The 16,491-nt window shown below is 41.9% G+C and overlaps 1 protein-coding gene across 3 annotated transcripts in view; it reads right to left on the bottom strand.

Moving 5' to 3' along the window:
* TXNRD1 (thioredoxin reductase 1) overlaps positions 1-16,481 on the bottom strand; it is a 53,418-nt gene extending 36,937 nt beyond the window's left edge. The window contains exons 1-5 of one of the 3 annotated variants that reach the window (XM_062011345.1): positions 16,335-16,481; positions 15,841-15,949; positions 14,859-14,907; positions 13,019-13,292; positions 11,736-11,872 (exon numbers count right to left, since the gene is read on the bottom strand). Coding sequence is in view for 1 of the 3 variants with exons in the window: in XM_062011327.1 (XP_061867311.1) it covers positions 6,230-6,305 (76 nt within the window). In the remaining 2 variants the exon portion in view is untranslated. Of the gene's footprint in view, positions 1-6,229; positions 6,320-11,735; positions 11,873-13,018; positions 13,293-14,858; positions 14,908-15,840; positions 15,950-16,334 lie in introns of those variants that run through there. The other 2 variants (XM_062011335.1, XM_062011327.1) reach the window with 2 other exon arrangements.
* Positions 16,482-16,491: the final 10 nt, after the last annotated feature.

The raw sequence follows: 16,491 nt of genomic DNA, 5'->3' as shown, positions 1-16,491 counted from the left end.
CAAGTATTTCTAGAACATCTACAATCTAAACTCTATTGGCTTAAACAGAACAAGCTGTATAAAATAAAGAAAGGTAAACTTCTTATTATCTCTTCCTCAGGAAAAAGGCTGATAATGCTAAATTAATTAGGTGTCTTTGGCGACTTCCATCTTCCATTTTATCTTATTTCAAACTAAACTAATTGAGTTACGAAAAACTTATTATAAAGCTTCTCTGCCTCTGGAATTGCAGTAAAAGCTGTAACATCTCATTTATATACAACCATTTTAACATTTGCATTTTTGTCCAATCCCTTCAGAAGTCACTGTTGCTTTTGGATTTACTCATATTAGTATAATGTTTTGTCTAATCTGAACTAGAAGAACGGAAGCTGCTTTTTGGTATGACTGCTTGTAGGCATATCATGCTCACAGTGCCAGCCATACTAGCTCATTCCTCATTTGGGGTGACCTGAAAAAGCTGAACTTCCTGTTGGTTATTTTTGTCTTGAAATTCCTGTGGCCAACACAAACCTGTGGCTTCCAGAAACTGTGACTGGTACTCTCATACTACTTTGGGTGAGTTTTTCCGGTCAGTAAAGCAGCAACTCTGACAAAAAGAGGAAGTATCACCAGTGACACTTGAACAAGTGTGGCACCTGAGGCAGAGCGGTGAAACTACTCAGCAAGGCTGCAAAAGGATCTACTGGTGCTGGTGCCACTCGTTGTCCCCTACCACCGTTGGCCATACCTTTATTGTCTCTACCAAAACTAAAACTATTTATTCATTCCCACATGTCTCTTTGTAATCAGGGTTGCATTTGTGTCACAGAGAACATTAAAAAAAAAGGGTAGACAACAACTCTCACACTTTTTTTTTTTGGGGGGGGGGGAGATGTCAAATAAGCCAGTATTACAAGTTAACATGGTTAAAGGAAAAGAAACTTTTTGCAGGCTATCTCCCAGGATAGGCATGTTGTATTAATGCAGATACTGCACTGTATAAAGTCCCTGGGTACTTGGCTCAGAAGCCTATGGGTTTTTTTTTCTTTCCCCAAGCAGGGCTTTTTTAAGAGCAGAGGGAAACCTCACTTATTATAGTCCAGAGCAGTCAAAGTTCCTTGTCTTTGAAAAACAAAAGGACTTGGGCAGAACAATTTAATCCTACTTATATCAGTCCAGCAAACAGTGACATCGCATTTCTGTGAGGTGAGCGAAGCAGGGTGACCTAAGAGGTCATTGCTCGCCAAACTTTCTTGCCACTCAACAAACCAATCTGATACATGCACATTCCTACAATGCTCTAGCTGGAAATAGTTGTGAAAGATGAGTGGAAAACAGTAAATATATTACACTTTTGTGAGCTAGAATTAGAGACAAGCTTGCTTTGGGTCAAACTGTGCAAACAGTGGAAGAGTTAAGGAAGTTAAAAACTTCCTTTCCACCATGCTGGGGACATGCCAGGACATGGGTGAGGTGACCATGCTAACACTTTCTTCTCTGAGCAGTTGACTCAACAAGTAGAACAGGCAAGTTTACTGGAATAGATGAAATGAGATGATATCTCAGTTCACTATGTAAAACCAATTGCATTAGCAGATTCTTTAAAAAAGACTACGCTAGACCAAGCTACTATTATTTTCTATGGAAATAGAAATATTTGCATGCTTTACTTACTTCCTCCCTTTGCATCTGTATCTCTTTTACATGCAAATAAAAGTGCTGGATCATATAGTGTAACAGCCAAAAATTCCAGTGAGTCACATGGTTCCACAGGGTTTATCATAAATTAGTCCAACTACATCAACAACAGTATCAGGCACAAAGACTACATACAGGAAAAGAAATCTGGAGTACTGTATCCAGTCCTGGGCTCCCCAACAGAAGAGGGACAGGGAACTTCTGGAGAGAGTCCAGTGCAGAGCCACCAAGATGATCAGGGGAATGGAACATCTTTCGTATGAGGAAAGGCAGCAGGAACTGGAGCTGTTTAGTCTAGGAAAGAGAAGACTGAGGTGGGATCTCAATAATATTTACAAATATCTAAATGGTGGGTGTCAGGAGGTTGGGGCAGCACTTTTTTCTATGGTATCTAGCAACAGGACAAGGGGTAAGGGGATGACGCTGGAACACAAAAAGTTCCATTTAAACATAAAAATCTATTTCACTGTTCAGGTGAGGGAGCCCTGGCACAGGCTGCCCAGGGGGATTGTGGAGTCTCTTTCCTTGGGGGTCTTCAAGACCCACCTGGACATGTTCCTGTGTGACCTGATCTAGGTGAACCTGCTTCTGCAGGGGGGTTGGACTAGATAATTTCTAAAGGTCTCTTCCAACCTTTACCATTTCTAAAATATGCAAGCAACAGCCATGAGCTTTCTGGAAGAAAGACAGAAGGTGAAACCAAACTGAAGATGAGCAAAAAGAGATGGCCTGAGACACAGCTTGGCAAGCCAGAGGATGGCCCTGCGTGAAAGACCCATGGTGTAACACTACATTCAAAAAAGGAAGTTACTGAAAAGTATGATTGAGGAAAACATGAACAAACACTGTAAAAGAATTTCACAGGAAATATGAGTCAAGATGCTACAGATTGGAAAGCAGCTGCATTACAACAGGCTGGTATCAAAACCCAGGTATCAAAACCAGAGGAAGCATTAAAGACAAAGCTTTCCTAGGAGATAGCAGTGGTAAACAGCACTTACTTTAAACCAGTGGAAAAAGGTAAGTTACTATTAAAGCATCCTAAATAAGCACATAATTTTATCTGGTATTTAGTTTGTTCTCTACAAGTACAACCAAAATGATAGCAAGACGGCCTACCAAAGGGTGTCCAAGATGGGCTTAATGGAGGAACAACCTTCAGACTGGAACAAGCAGTGAGATTTTATCCCTAAGGAAGTTTGAAAATAGAGAAACCATAACAACAGACTGCAAAAAGGGGACCAGCATTATACACTGTGAGGGCCAAGCACTGATCCTATTTGCAGCCTAACTGTTAAGTGTAGAGGAAGAAGGTGGGCAACAATGACGCCACCCCCACGAGTGCTATGACACATCTGTTATTGTTATACCTGAGCAGTTCACATGTAAATTATATGGTCAAAATGTTTGCAAGAAATACTGCAAAAATAAAAGTATTTAGGGCCTCATTAGTGACACACTCACCATATGTAAATGTCAGAGTAACACAATCATCAGTGTTTATACTCCAGCACAGAACTAGGACCACCAAAGTGGATCCCCTGTTATTCTGTCTCACAGTTATGCTGCATTCATAGGCTCTCAGAATATCACTAAAAATGAGAAGCAATTATTTCAACAACATTTTGTTAATTCACTTTGTAGAATCCAACTCAAACTTCATTCCAAATCGACTGTAACTTTTCAAATCCACCAGTGTGTGCCACATCCTGAATGCCCAGTCCTGAAAGGAGCTGACCAACTTCAACTTACATGAAGATAAGCCAAACTGAACTGAAAACTCAGGAACTCATAAAATTCAAGTAGCATGAGGAGTTGGTGGGAATAAAAGCAGCACTTGAAGTTATATCAAGTCCCCCAAAATAAACAATGTGTTTTACAAAGCAAAAGCTGAAACCCAGGCTACCTTAATTCTGAGATGCCTAAGTTCAGCCCCTTATTGTATAGTTCTTGATTTTTCTCTCATTAATGCTTTCTGCAGTAAAATGTATGTTTATAATATGCAAAACTAAAGTAACCTGGAGACAAATTAACAACAAAAAAACAAACAGCAGAATCATTATCTTGTGAGTTAGTTGCAATTTTCATACCTTTACACCCACAAAACGTTCATAAATACTGCATATGCAAAATGCAGTTGTTGAAGTAAACTAAATGCTATTTGAAGATTGTAGGATAACTTTTTTGAAAGCACAAGCTAAGGAAAAGAGAATGTATTTAATAGTTATGTTATGCAAAATATATATATGCACTTTATTGTGACAGTTTTTCTTTTTCCTGTGCTAGTCACCATTTTCCTTGCCAGGTTTGCTCATGGTCAGCTTGAGCAAACTTATTCCTATTGACAAAACAATGGAAGGGCAGGAACAGATCTAGAGAGTAACTAGGAAATTCTTAGAGCTAGGAATGGCTCAATTTCTTTCTTCTACTACACTTAAGTTTAAATATACCTTGTCCAAGATACGTGTGTAGATATTAAAAAACCTCCACTGCTGGGTATGATTAACTACAGAAAGGGGCTAATTTAAAATTATTAATATTTTAATGAGTTAAACAACGACTAATTAGGTTATTTTAACACATTTCAGTTTTAAAGTAAATTATGTATCTCTATTTGCATTCCTGTAATGATTTAGTTCTAATCTTCTATTTAACCTCTGAAACAGCAACCACAACTCCCCTTGTCTCTTTTCCTTTATGGATATTAATAACTTCGACTTGCTCCCTAGGAAGGGGATGTTGGATTACATAAAATAATCCACTGGTACATGATCATCCCAGAAGCAAAGCTGCCTAGATGCTGAAATATAAACCTTGACATTACAGTTTAAACCAACTTTCCTGGAGAATTACTTTAAGACACTGCCAGAGTTGTAGAACAGGTAATGTCTTGAATGGAAGGAAAAAAAAACCAAAATACAGTAGAGCATATAAAAGAACATATTGTTTAGGCTTCAGTTTAAGTCATATAGCCTAAATGAGTCAGCTTCAGAAGTCTGAAAAAGCTCATTGAAATGCAGGCTTCATTTGTGAGTTTATGTCAGCAGATAGATTATCAACCAGAGGAACTACAGATTTGCGTTTAACTCTGTGGCCATCTACTCTTCTGCAGACTCAGTGCTACCATGCCTGCCTAACTTTTGGCGTCTGATTTAAAGCTTCACTGGGTATTTCTAAGTTATAGCATGGTAGTGGCAGGATTAGGTAAGGGAACAGTTGTGCATTAATCCTAACTGGTCTCAGAGCACTGCACTGTCCTGAAAGAACAAGTGGACTCTCTTGATAGTGGACAGTTTTCTCTTTTTTTCCTGTCCTTCCTGTTAAGGTCAGTGGTCAACCAGTGTTTCCAATGCCAGGCTTTTGACTTGGACTGGAGGATTTTACGTTGGTATAATTGAAGGATACTGGGCAATATGGAGCCATAATGATAAGCCTATTTCAGGAGTTTTAACTGTTATAAACCTCATCTTCGTCAGTTCCTGCTACACTCCCACCTTAAAGCAAATTTTCACCACACAGGCATCTTTATTATCTGTTTGCCAAGTCTGTGACAATTTCCATTCTGCATAATAATACTTAAAACATATATAATATCTTAAAGCTACCAAGGTGCTTTGGCTTCAATATTCTTGAGTTATTGAATATATTAAAATATCTTTAAAAACAGGCCCACTTCCCACGGATTTGGTAGAGCTGAAAACACTCCTTCACTCACATCCTAAGAGTGCTTCTTCATTTATACAGAACTGCTGTACAGTGCCAGACGTAAGCACAGATTAATTTTCAGGCACATTCATTACTTCAGGCTCATAATTTCTCTTTTCTTCATTGGGTTTTATAGACACAGTTAATATTATGTCTAAGGAGCATTAGAGACTGAGGTTCTGATGCCAGAGAGGTACAAAGAAGATACCTGAAACACAAAATTCCCCATAGCTGTTGCAGCAACATGCCTCAGTCTTGGCAAATGGCAGTTGCCCCCATGGACCAGAATGCCATCGAGCTCCAAAACAACTTGAAATCTTCTTCCCTGCTCAGTGCACACTCACACGAGCCGCGGTCTCCCTTCAAGAAGCAGCTTGTGCCCCGGGAACCTGCTTCCAGCGTTGCTGCCAGCCCATCCTTGTGGCAAGGGTCCCCTACCCTGACCCACACCACACAGCATCTCCCCTCACTCCCCTATGTGCAATGATGCACATAGCCCTGACCGGCCCTACTGCCTCCCATGCTGACCTCAAATAAAGTAAGTCAGGAGAAAAACTCAAGCGTTATAGGTTGTGTTTGGGAACAGATAATTAACACACGCGGTTGGACCTATGGTCACACTTGCTGAAAGCACATCCAAGTTGTTTTGCAGGGTGGTACTGGTCGACCCAGAAGCCCTACCTAAAGGCGCCCAGCCGGTGGCAGGGACGGGGGCCTCGGTCCGGCTGCTCCCCGTTCCGACCTCCCTGCGTTTCACCGGGAAACCAAAGTTGTTTTCTTCTACAGCCCCCCCGCACTCGAAGCCCACCGCCTCGGTGCAGGGTGCCAGCCACCCGCTGCCTACCTGCGGGCCGCCGCCGCTCCGCGCCGCCGCCGGCCGGCCGCCGCACCGCCTGGTTCTTCCGCAGCCCGCTGCCCATGGCACGGGTCCGCGCGCACCACTGCGCCCGCGATGCTCCCCCGTGCCCGACGGCAGACGCCGCAGCCGCTGCCGCCCAGTCCTCCGCTCCCCGCCGGGCTCCGTCGCCACAGCGACAGACGCGGGCGCAGCCCCAACCTCGGCACTGGCGCGACCCCTTGCGGCCGCCGGCGTCGCTGTGGGCCCGGGCGGGCTTTGGCGGGAAGCTGAGAGGCCGGGCGGGCTGAGGCAGTACGGGGCTGGAGTCGGGGCGGGGGGTGAAGAGCGGCGGACTCTCACCTTTGAGTTCCCTCTTCGTTTTCCTTCTTTCTCCCGTGCGGCGATCGGCCGACTGGCGATGCCGGCCGAGCACCGGCCGGGGCGCCTGTGAGGGAAACTGGCGGCACAGAGTGGCTGCCCGGTGGGACCGCGCTCTGCTGCGCGGACGGGGCGAGGGGCTGACTCTTCCGGCGGAAGGGGGCTGCCGGCTCCCAGCGCCCAGCGGACCGGCCCCCTGAGGCTACCGGAGTGGCTTTTTCAGAAATATGGGGCTTTCTCACAATTAATGGTTAATCCTAAGAAATCTACATACATAAAGAGGACGCTCTAACTAACGTAAGATTAACTGTGCGAGGCAGAAAGTGAGATGAGGCTTATCACACTGCTCCCTTCTGGCCTCTGGACGTTGTCACCGTTATCTTCCTGTGGGTCGTGGCCCAACTGAGGTGGCTTTCAGACGAGTGTGTGGCAAGAGGAGTGCCTACCAAGAAGGATTTCTGGCATAAACCAAGAAGACAGAGAGGGTAAGACGAAAGCCATGACCCAACAAACCACCAGCAAACCTACACACAAACGTCTGCTGTTATTGTCAGCTCCAGTTTGAGCTTTCATTGCTCTTCACGTGGAAGTGTGTGACTTCTTATACCAAACATGGCCAGTACTCTTGCTTATGGCAAATACTGACAAAAAAATACTGAAAAGCTGGTGAAAGGTCTGGTGAACAAATCGTATAAGGAGCAGCTGAGGGAGCTGGGGTTCAGTCTGGAGGAGGTTGAGGGAAGACCTTACGATTCTATATGTAAAGGGAGGTTGTCATGAGGTGGGGGTCTGTCTCTTCTAAGTTACAAGTGACAAAACATGACAAAAATGGCCTCAAGTTGCACCAAGGGAGGTTTAGATTAGATATTGGTATGATTTTTTTTTCACCAGAAAGATTATATCAAGCATTGAAGCAGGCTACCCAAAGAAGTGGTGGAGTCTCCACCCCTGGAGGTATTTAAGACATGTAGGTGTGGTGCTTAGGGACATGGTTTAGTGGTAGACATGGCAGTGCTGGCTAAATGGTTGGACTCCATGACCTCAAAGGCCTTTTCCAACCTAAATGATTCTGTGATTTGTTTTAAATGTTTTAAAGAGATGCTAAACCAATCCAATCCAATGATCCAATGGTGGATGGATCTTCTCTACAGTTGCCTACTTGGCTATAGGCTGAGGGAGCATGAAGGCTGCTGTAATAATACACAGCAACAAAACACACACTATAGACTTGGAAGGTCTTAGTCCTATTCCTAACATGACCGTTGGGCCACTCCGTGGTCCTGCATCAAGTCATTGATGATAAAGCATCCCCCAGGGTAAAAGGTAAACGTTGTGTCTATTTATCCTATAATCCCTTCAGAGCTGTGATTCTCTTCCTAATCCTTTTGGTACAGGACCCCAATTGCTTTGGTTTTCAGCACTCTGCAACAAAAATAATAATGAGAGACAGCAAAGGACTGAAAGAAAGGGAAAAAAGATAATGGAAAAACAACTCTGAGGTCAAGAGTTAGAAAGCCAAGAGTCATGGGGCATTGCCTCCCCATCCTCAGCTCTTTCACACAGAGGACATCAGCCCTTCCTGGTTGTTGCTTTTCCACTCTGCAGTGGTATCTGTGGTGTCAGATGGAGTTTCTAGTAACAAAAAATATACAACTAAACCTAAGGCTGTAAGTGGAAAAAAGTCTCTGAACTCACTGTGGGAATGATCACTGGGATTGTAGAAATTATGTCTTCAATATAGGTATCTAATAGCAAAAATGATTACAATAATGAGGATAATTGTTATGGGCATTCAGGGATTAGTATACCTTCAGACACAAAGTTATTTTATTAAGTTGCTGAACAGGGAAGGAACTCTATTCTGCCAAACTCCCTCTCAGTATTTTCATTAAATGGGGACTACCAGCTGGCAATGCAATCAATCAAAATCAAGTTTAAAAAAAACCACCTTGGACTGCTGTTACTATCCTTTAAATTGTTCACAATGTCTCGTTTTGCTTATTGTTTTGCAATTATGTCCTGCTCACGTTTCCTTTCATTAAGAAAAGATGATGCAGATCCACTTATGGTGCAGATCCACTGAAGCAATGGAAAAAATGAAGTTCCACTTGGAGAGGTTTTCCAAGTTTGAAAAGCAGTGCATTCAAAAATCAGATTTATCCAAAATCACTTAAAAGTTTTAAGCCAGGATAGAAATCAAGGGGTCTGTTGCTGCAGAACAGATTCTTGATGCTGCTCCTGAACACTAGTATAAATTTTAGATATACATAATCACAGAATCATTAAGGTCGGAAAAGACCTTTTAGGGTCATGGAGTCCAACCATTAAGCCAGCACTGCCATGTCTACCACTAAACTATGTCCCTAAGTGCCACATCTACATGTCTTTTAAATACCTCTAGGAATGAAGACTCCACCACTTCCCTAGGCAGCCTGTTTCAATGCTTGATCACATTTGGTGATTTTTTTTCCCCCAATATCTAATCTAAGTCTTCCCTGGTGCAACTTGAGGCCATTTCCTCTCCAAATCTGTTGCTTCTTCCTAGTTTTACTGGCCCACATCACCTCTTATGTTAGTTATTACAGCTCTTCAGGAATGCATCCTTCAAGCCATTCAATGTACAGTCTGAGAATTTACCTACCTTAACTCTTTAATCAGACCACTCTTCATCATGGCCTCTTAAAAGACAACTCCCGTTTTCCCACAGGCTTCATGCTTTCTCCTGAATCACAGTTTGTGACCAATTCCTAGAAAACCCTTCCCTTTTGTGAGATTTATGATCTTGTCAATCCTCTCTCCATTTTTACTTACATCTTTATTATGTTGATATGGTTCTCCACAGAGGTCTTTTGTTTGCTTTTACACTGCTCCTCATGTTCAATCTGTTTTTTCTGGGCAGATCCAAAAAGTATTTTCCCCCTTTTTATTTAATTTTTGCCTAGAAATTACACTTTTTATAAGGCTTATGAAATGCCAAGGACATCCATTTGTCTTATGTTTTATTCTTAGTTGACTGAACCACATGCATCTGTGAGGTCCAGTGTCAGACCCCTGCAACGTAAGCAGAATGTGATGACATGAATGAAAGCAGAAGGAATTGGATGGAAGAAAAATGCCATATATTGCAGTAATTAACAATGTGATCTCCTGATACCTTGTCTATATGTTACATACTTCTTTGTCACTCTTTGCTTTTCTCTCCCTGTTTGGCATCTTTGGAAGGGAGATTTTTCTCTTCCTCTTTGTTTAGGAAACACTTGACATTTCAGTTTCTACTGCTGTCTTCCTCACAAATAATCTTCATGCTGTCCTTTACCAGTAGCCAGGACACACTTTAGGAGAGCTGCCTTCAGGATTGTACAGTTGATGGATACCCTGGATCCTGTAATACCTCTTTGATACAGATACCAACTTAAACCCTACCAGAGTCAGAGGTAGTCTGTCTATTGAAGTCACTGGGAGACTGAAAGACTGTTTCAGCCTGATACCAAAGCATTGATTTAAAAATGCTTTGCGTTTGTCTGTTGGTTCCATCTGTATGAAAATTTAGTGCAGATCTTCAGAACTGCTATGTTAAGAAGCAGGACAGAAAACATTGCTTCATTAGAAACATCGGTAGATCAAAGGATGTCTTGAAAATCTGCCACACTGCATCCTGTTTTCAATACTGGACTACTATAAGGCATAAACTGCATAAGATATCGGTGCTGGGATTAAGAGGTCATCTGGGATAAATCCAATTAGTGTGTTAAAAGTCTGTAAAATACTGGAATTATTAAGAAAAATAGTAATTGCATTAAGATATTAACAGATAATGTCATTTAGAAAGACGAAATGTATTACTGACTTGGAATCTCACTATTTTGTAGCAAATGTATTGGGTGTGTGATTGCTGCAGGGGAACCCAGCAATGGAGCTGCGATCATCTATGCGGTACATCAGTGGGACTAGTCCCTCAGTTGTTTTTGACATAACTGATTCCCAGCTCTCCATGGCTAATGTAAGATTGATCATTGATATTAGAATGTCTGTTCCCACAAATATTTCTATATATTCCTTTTATATATAAACTGGGAAGAAGTCTGTCTCAACAAGTGAAGAGCCCACAGCACTACCTGCATATGAAGTACAGAATTCTTGATGCTGATTGCAAAATCACCTAAATATCAGAAATATTAAAGCTGACACACAGTCCTTGCATTTTGAGAATATTAATGTCATTGAAACACCACCAGTCATTTTTGCAAGCTTAGATTCATCTTAGCTTACATTAGCCACCTAAAAGTTTGGCCTCTCGTATAAGCTCCTGGTCTAAGCTCCTTCTGGAGCCAACAGAGAAAGACACACATATCCATATGGTAACTTATCCTTCCAAAGATGGGTGCTTCTGAAGAGCAAGCCTATCCCCATCCCTTCATTTGGACACATTCATATCAGAAGAATTTCAGCTTTCATGTTTAAGTTGACAGAGGAAATCTACGCCTCTGCCTACACCACAAATGTGACAGAGTCTCTCAGTATCTTAGTGACAGTTAAGGGGCAGAGTTAAAATCCACTCAGTGCAACAGATTCTAAGAGAAGAATTTTGGTTTAATGTTGCCATTGACAGTGTGGTTTAGAATCTCATTTAATCACCTCTACAGGAAGGAAACTAACAAATAGCACCAAGTGCCACAGCCTCTGAAACCTCTGATACTTACAAGAAAGTCCTGAATTCCTCCAGTCATGACAAGCAAAACTAAGTGATCAAATCGATTGCCATTGTCAACCACATGGACAAAATGTGAGAATATAGGCTTTACAAAAAGATATTTTCTTGATAACAGGGCAAAACTTAGGTCTGTAGTTCTTCCAGAGCCTGGACTAACTGCAATATGTCAGCACTGACAGTCTCAGGGCTTTCATAACTGTAACTTTGTTATTGTAACTGAACTGGGCAATAGTCCATACTTCCTCACTTCTCATCTTCATCTGACGTGCCTTCTGTGCTCCCTCTGTAGTACCCAAAACAGTGCTGTAATGGAACCCAGCTTCCACACCCAGGGGAGATGCAGGGTTTCACTGCATAGCCATTAAGCAGCTGCTTGTCCTCTTGCACAGCAGAATTAAGACAGACATCTTTCACCATACTTACATTACTGAGAAATTTAGTTCCCACATGTAGCTGATAATAGCAGAAAATCCAAAATGTAACACGTAGAATGCAGCTGAACGCCGATGATAACAAATAAAGCCACACGAACCACACTTGCAAATGTGTCATAACTTTAGCTACAAAAAAAAAAGTTAAACTTGTAACAGAGCTATGGACGTTTTTCATTTTAAACTTTGTATTACTTGTCCTGAGGTTTGAAAAAGCTAAATCATTTCATCCTTTGCTGTTTAAAATGAGATTGATTTATTTTCCCCTTCTGCGTTTCAAAACGAGCCAAAATCAACTAAAATGTTTTTATCCGGGAGGCTGTAACAGCACAATGGCAAAGCAAGGCTCCTGTCAGATTGCATCTAGAAACTGTGGTATTGCTTTGTTGAAAACAAAGCAGAGAAGATATTGCTATAGTTTCACTTCCAACTGTTGCTGTATTGTTTTGGACAAGTTAGAGGCATCTGCCAAGATCTCTTCTAATCCTTCAAATGGTTCTGTCTGGACCGTCATCTTGCAAGTGTACTTTGAAGTTCTTAACTGTTCTCGTGGAATGTTTATGCTGGTTGTTTTATACATGTTTTAACATATAAATCACCTGATTACAAGTCAGTTCTGTTCCAGGTACATTTCAAAGGGATTGCTGCTAGCCACATTTAACCCCACGTGGCTGAAATTAACTAGCACATCTAAACTTCACCCAGTGACTTTGGATCTACTTGCCCTACTATGTGTTCCACTAATGAAAACAGTAAACTGATTTTTCTTTTATCTAAAGCAGCGAGACTTAGTCTTTCATCTGTCTTAGCACCTTCAATAATCTTTGAAATGTTGGCCAATTTGGATCAAATACACTTAGCAGAGTCAACATACTATATTTCTGTACATTTGTGAAAGGCAGTTGAGCAGTGGCGAGGAAAAGGCTCAAAAATCACTTCCGCTCTTAATGAGAGATCACACACAAAAATCTCACAAAGTCCTCAGGAAATAGCTTCACTTGTCATTTGTTACCTGTAGGTACTCTCCTATTCTCTAGTATCTAAGCCATCCACAGTTCATCTCAAAGTAGGAAAGTAATATTGCTACTGACTCAGCAGATGAGGAACTGAGGCACAATATGATTAACATGCAAACTTTCAAAGGTATTTATGCACCTCTTAATTGAAATCTGATGGCCTGGATTTACAGTGATTTGCCCAAGGTCAAACAAGAAGCATACAGTAGAACTAGGAACTGAATCCGAGCTTGCACCTTGCTCTTTGAACCACACTTACCAAATGAGATGAAGCAATTTTAGAATTGCACTCTGCCCGGCCTCCTCTTTGGCTGGATACCAGTCTGATGTCAGTAAACACATTCTTTGGTCCTCACAGTGTGGATGTCAAAGTTGTCTATTAAAGGTCTGCCTCTCAGGTGTACTGTCACTGTAGATAATTTTGTCTGGGATTTCTACATTCAATCTTTTTCTTTTGCCATATAGCATTGCCTGGCTCCACAGCAGCTTCCAAATACCTTTTAATTGTCTAATACAAAGAAGAACGGTCTAATCTGAAGAAAAAAAAAAAAAAAAGAAAAGAAAAAAGATAATGAGCACTAGAAAGAACATTGTTAAGAATGAAAACAAATTCCTGAAGTACCATGGAATTCACAGTTTGAAAACAGACTCCCAGTCTGTTACACTCAGAATTTCACAGTAATAAGAACCCTGGAGAATGTTAGATGAACCTTCCACTACCATCCATTGCTATTTCTACAAAAATTCTAATTTCTTATTTCAAACACATGCTTTTCCAAATGACAGAGCCCAGACCACAAGGCGCATTCTATAGCAGGCTGATATATCTGTTCTGGTTTAAAGAAGCATACTTGCTTACCTTTGACAATTTTCTTAGCTAACACCTACTAAGTAGAACTGAAGGTATCTGAAGGTTTAGATTGACTTCCTGAAAATTTCTGACACAAACAACATTACCAAACAGATTTCTCATTAAACTCTCTTTTATGTCTTACAGCAGTTAACTACACCATTTCTTGAATATTCTTTCCCTCTTTTTGTATAGACAGAATTTGAGTTGATCTAAAAGGAGAGGCAGGCTGGATACATAATATAAGGAACACACTGTAGACTAGAGAAATTATATACAAATTTGGAGAATATAAAATCTAAAAGACATCATGGAGCATTTGAGTGTGTAACTGATAAGCAGCTAGACAGCAAAGCAGCAAGCACTATACTAGATGATTTATCAAAGTTCACACAAGACACCCCATGTATTTTGCAGAGGGGAGACACAGATCAGGTAAGCTGAAATTCACATTTTCAGGATATATGGTATGAGCAGAACATACAGTGCTGCAATGTTTGAGAATGTATGTAGCATACGGATAAAGTCACAGAATCACAGAATGGTAGGGGTTGGAAGGGACCTTTTGAGATTATCTAGTCCACACCCCCTGCAGAAGCAGGTTCGCCTAGATCACGTCACACAGGAACGTGTCCAGGTGGGTTTTGAAAACCTCCAGAGGAGAGACCACACCCACCCTGGGCACCCTGTGCCAGTGTTCCCGCACCATCATGGGAAAATAGTTCTTTTATTATGTTGAAATGGAACTTTTTTTGTTCCAGCTTCATCCCATAACCCCTTTGTCCTGTCCCTAGATACAATAGAAAAAATAACAAACCAATTAAAGTCTTCATGATCGATGTGTGACAGAAATTGTTACCAATAGAGGAATCAAAGATAAAATGTATGTAAAAGGGAATGCTGGGTCAGATTCCTTGGTTTCAGCTGGCCAACAAGTTTAACCTCTGTTCTGTCACCAGTAACATTGAACACATGTTCCCACTATGCTATCCTAAAGAAAAGCGTTGAGTAAAATAAGTGGATCATTAGTTTTTCCATCAATAAAACACTGATAAATGCAGACAAAAATGCCACAGGAGAAACAACTAATATTTTTGTTTAAAGCTTGAAAAATATGCAGTACAAAGATTTGAGGGCCATACTTTCAAAGAAAGAGTAAAAATATTGATTAGCTGTTCAAAAATGGGGGATTGTCTACTCTGTGCCCTGAAGGACCTACAGACTGGTCACTGTTCATCTTTCTACTTACTTGTGAAATTCTGGGCTGAGATGAGAGACTCCATCCAGAGATCTTAAAGCTGTGCAGCGAGATGAATAGCGTATTGTCATGGTATTGCATTTAGAGAACACAAGCTCTAAAATAGACAAAGGGCATTCCCTAAGGTCCCAAAGTTAGTGAATGTTCTTGCATTACTTTACATCTTCTGGGCACTTAAAAAACCAAAAAAAATCTAATTACTGCTCACAATCCCCAGGAGGCAGGATCAAGCTCCATATAGCATTTGCAGTAAAAACCTGAGGCCATGCAGAATTTGTCTCATTTGATGTTTCAGTTTCAACTCAGAACAGTCCAAACACATGAACATTTCCAGTGAATCTGAATATTTATGATATATTGAAACATATGAAACTAATGTTATTAAATGAAACCAAGTGGAAATGCATAAGGTTTACCGAGTTTTGCTTTGTTTAAATCCAAATGACAGAAGAAAGCTAGGATACTGTATTTATCAGGTATTACCCAAAACATGAATTTAGCAGAGGCCAGCACGAAACAGGAGTTCCATACCAGTTTAGGTAAAATACTTAAGACCCTCAAGTAATGAGGAATGACAACAGGTTATTAGAAACTGTACAAAAGTAAATTATTCTTGTTACTTCCATTTTTGAGATTGCAAAAAATGTGTGATGGCAGGTGTGTGCTATGTCTTTGTCTGCCTTCACCTACATGCAAAATCCCCCTCTGACTCTAGTGAATGGCAGGACTGGTGGATTATGAAGTGTTTCATATAAATGCTTCATAAGAGAGGTTTGTAAATCTCGGTGAAGTGAGTCCAACTATCGTCTTCACCCAGCAGCTTGTATTTTTTCAGAACAAAGACTAAAAGTGGGAGGGATATGTGTTCTTCAGGCCCAGTATCACCAAGGGGAAATGATCCTTTCACTTAGTTTGCTGAGAGATTTTATTTCTGTAGAGGGAAGTGGCAACACACTACTGCAGATATTCTTACCAGAGGTTTTGTTCCACCAAACAGTTGGGACCTAAGTCCCACGCGCCATCTTCTTCCTGCATAGACCTCCATCATCATCATCATTCTTCTTTCTCAGTCTATGTGAAACCTAGGAAGTCATTGAGGGGATGTAATCTTTTTCCTCTCAACTGATGAGCCTAGATGCAGGTGTAGGACAGCTTTAAACAGATCTGAGGAACCTCTCGACCCCCTGTGAAAACGGTGCCCGCCCTACTGACAGCAGATCCCTGTCTCTGAAACGATCGGGGGAGAGGATGGGAACAAGGCCAGCGGGCACAGCCGAGAAGGCCACTCTCTACCCCGCTCCCCACCTCCCAGGGTTTCTTTTTACCACAGCCCCGGAGGAAGAGCTGCGCCTGGTGTCAGCGACCCCACCACGCAACCACCCACCGGCCCTGCATCCCACAGGAGAGAGCCCCTTTTCCGGGAACAGGCAAAGCAAACCGCCGACGCTCCCCGACAGCCGGTTTTACCTCATCCCAGCCGCGGGGTCCCCTTCGCCCCCGGCGCGGGGGAGGCAGGCCCGGCGGCCCCCCAGGCCGGGCGCCTCCGTCCGTATAAAAGAGGCGGGCAGGAGCAGGGCCGGGACTGGGGCCGGGCCCGGGCGGCGGCGGGAGGGAGCGCGCTTAG

Source organism: Colius striatus, chromosome 1, assembly GCF_028858725.1.
Source record: "Colius striatus isolate bColStr4 chromosome 1, bColStr4.1.hap1, whole genome shotgun sequence".
NCBI lineage: Eukaryota > Metazoa > Chordata > Aves > Coliiformes > Coliidae > Colius > Colius striatus.
Note: the sequence above shows the minus strand (reverse complement) of the source record. Positions and strands in the feature narration are given on the sequence as shown.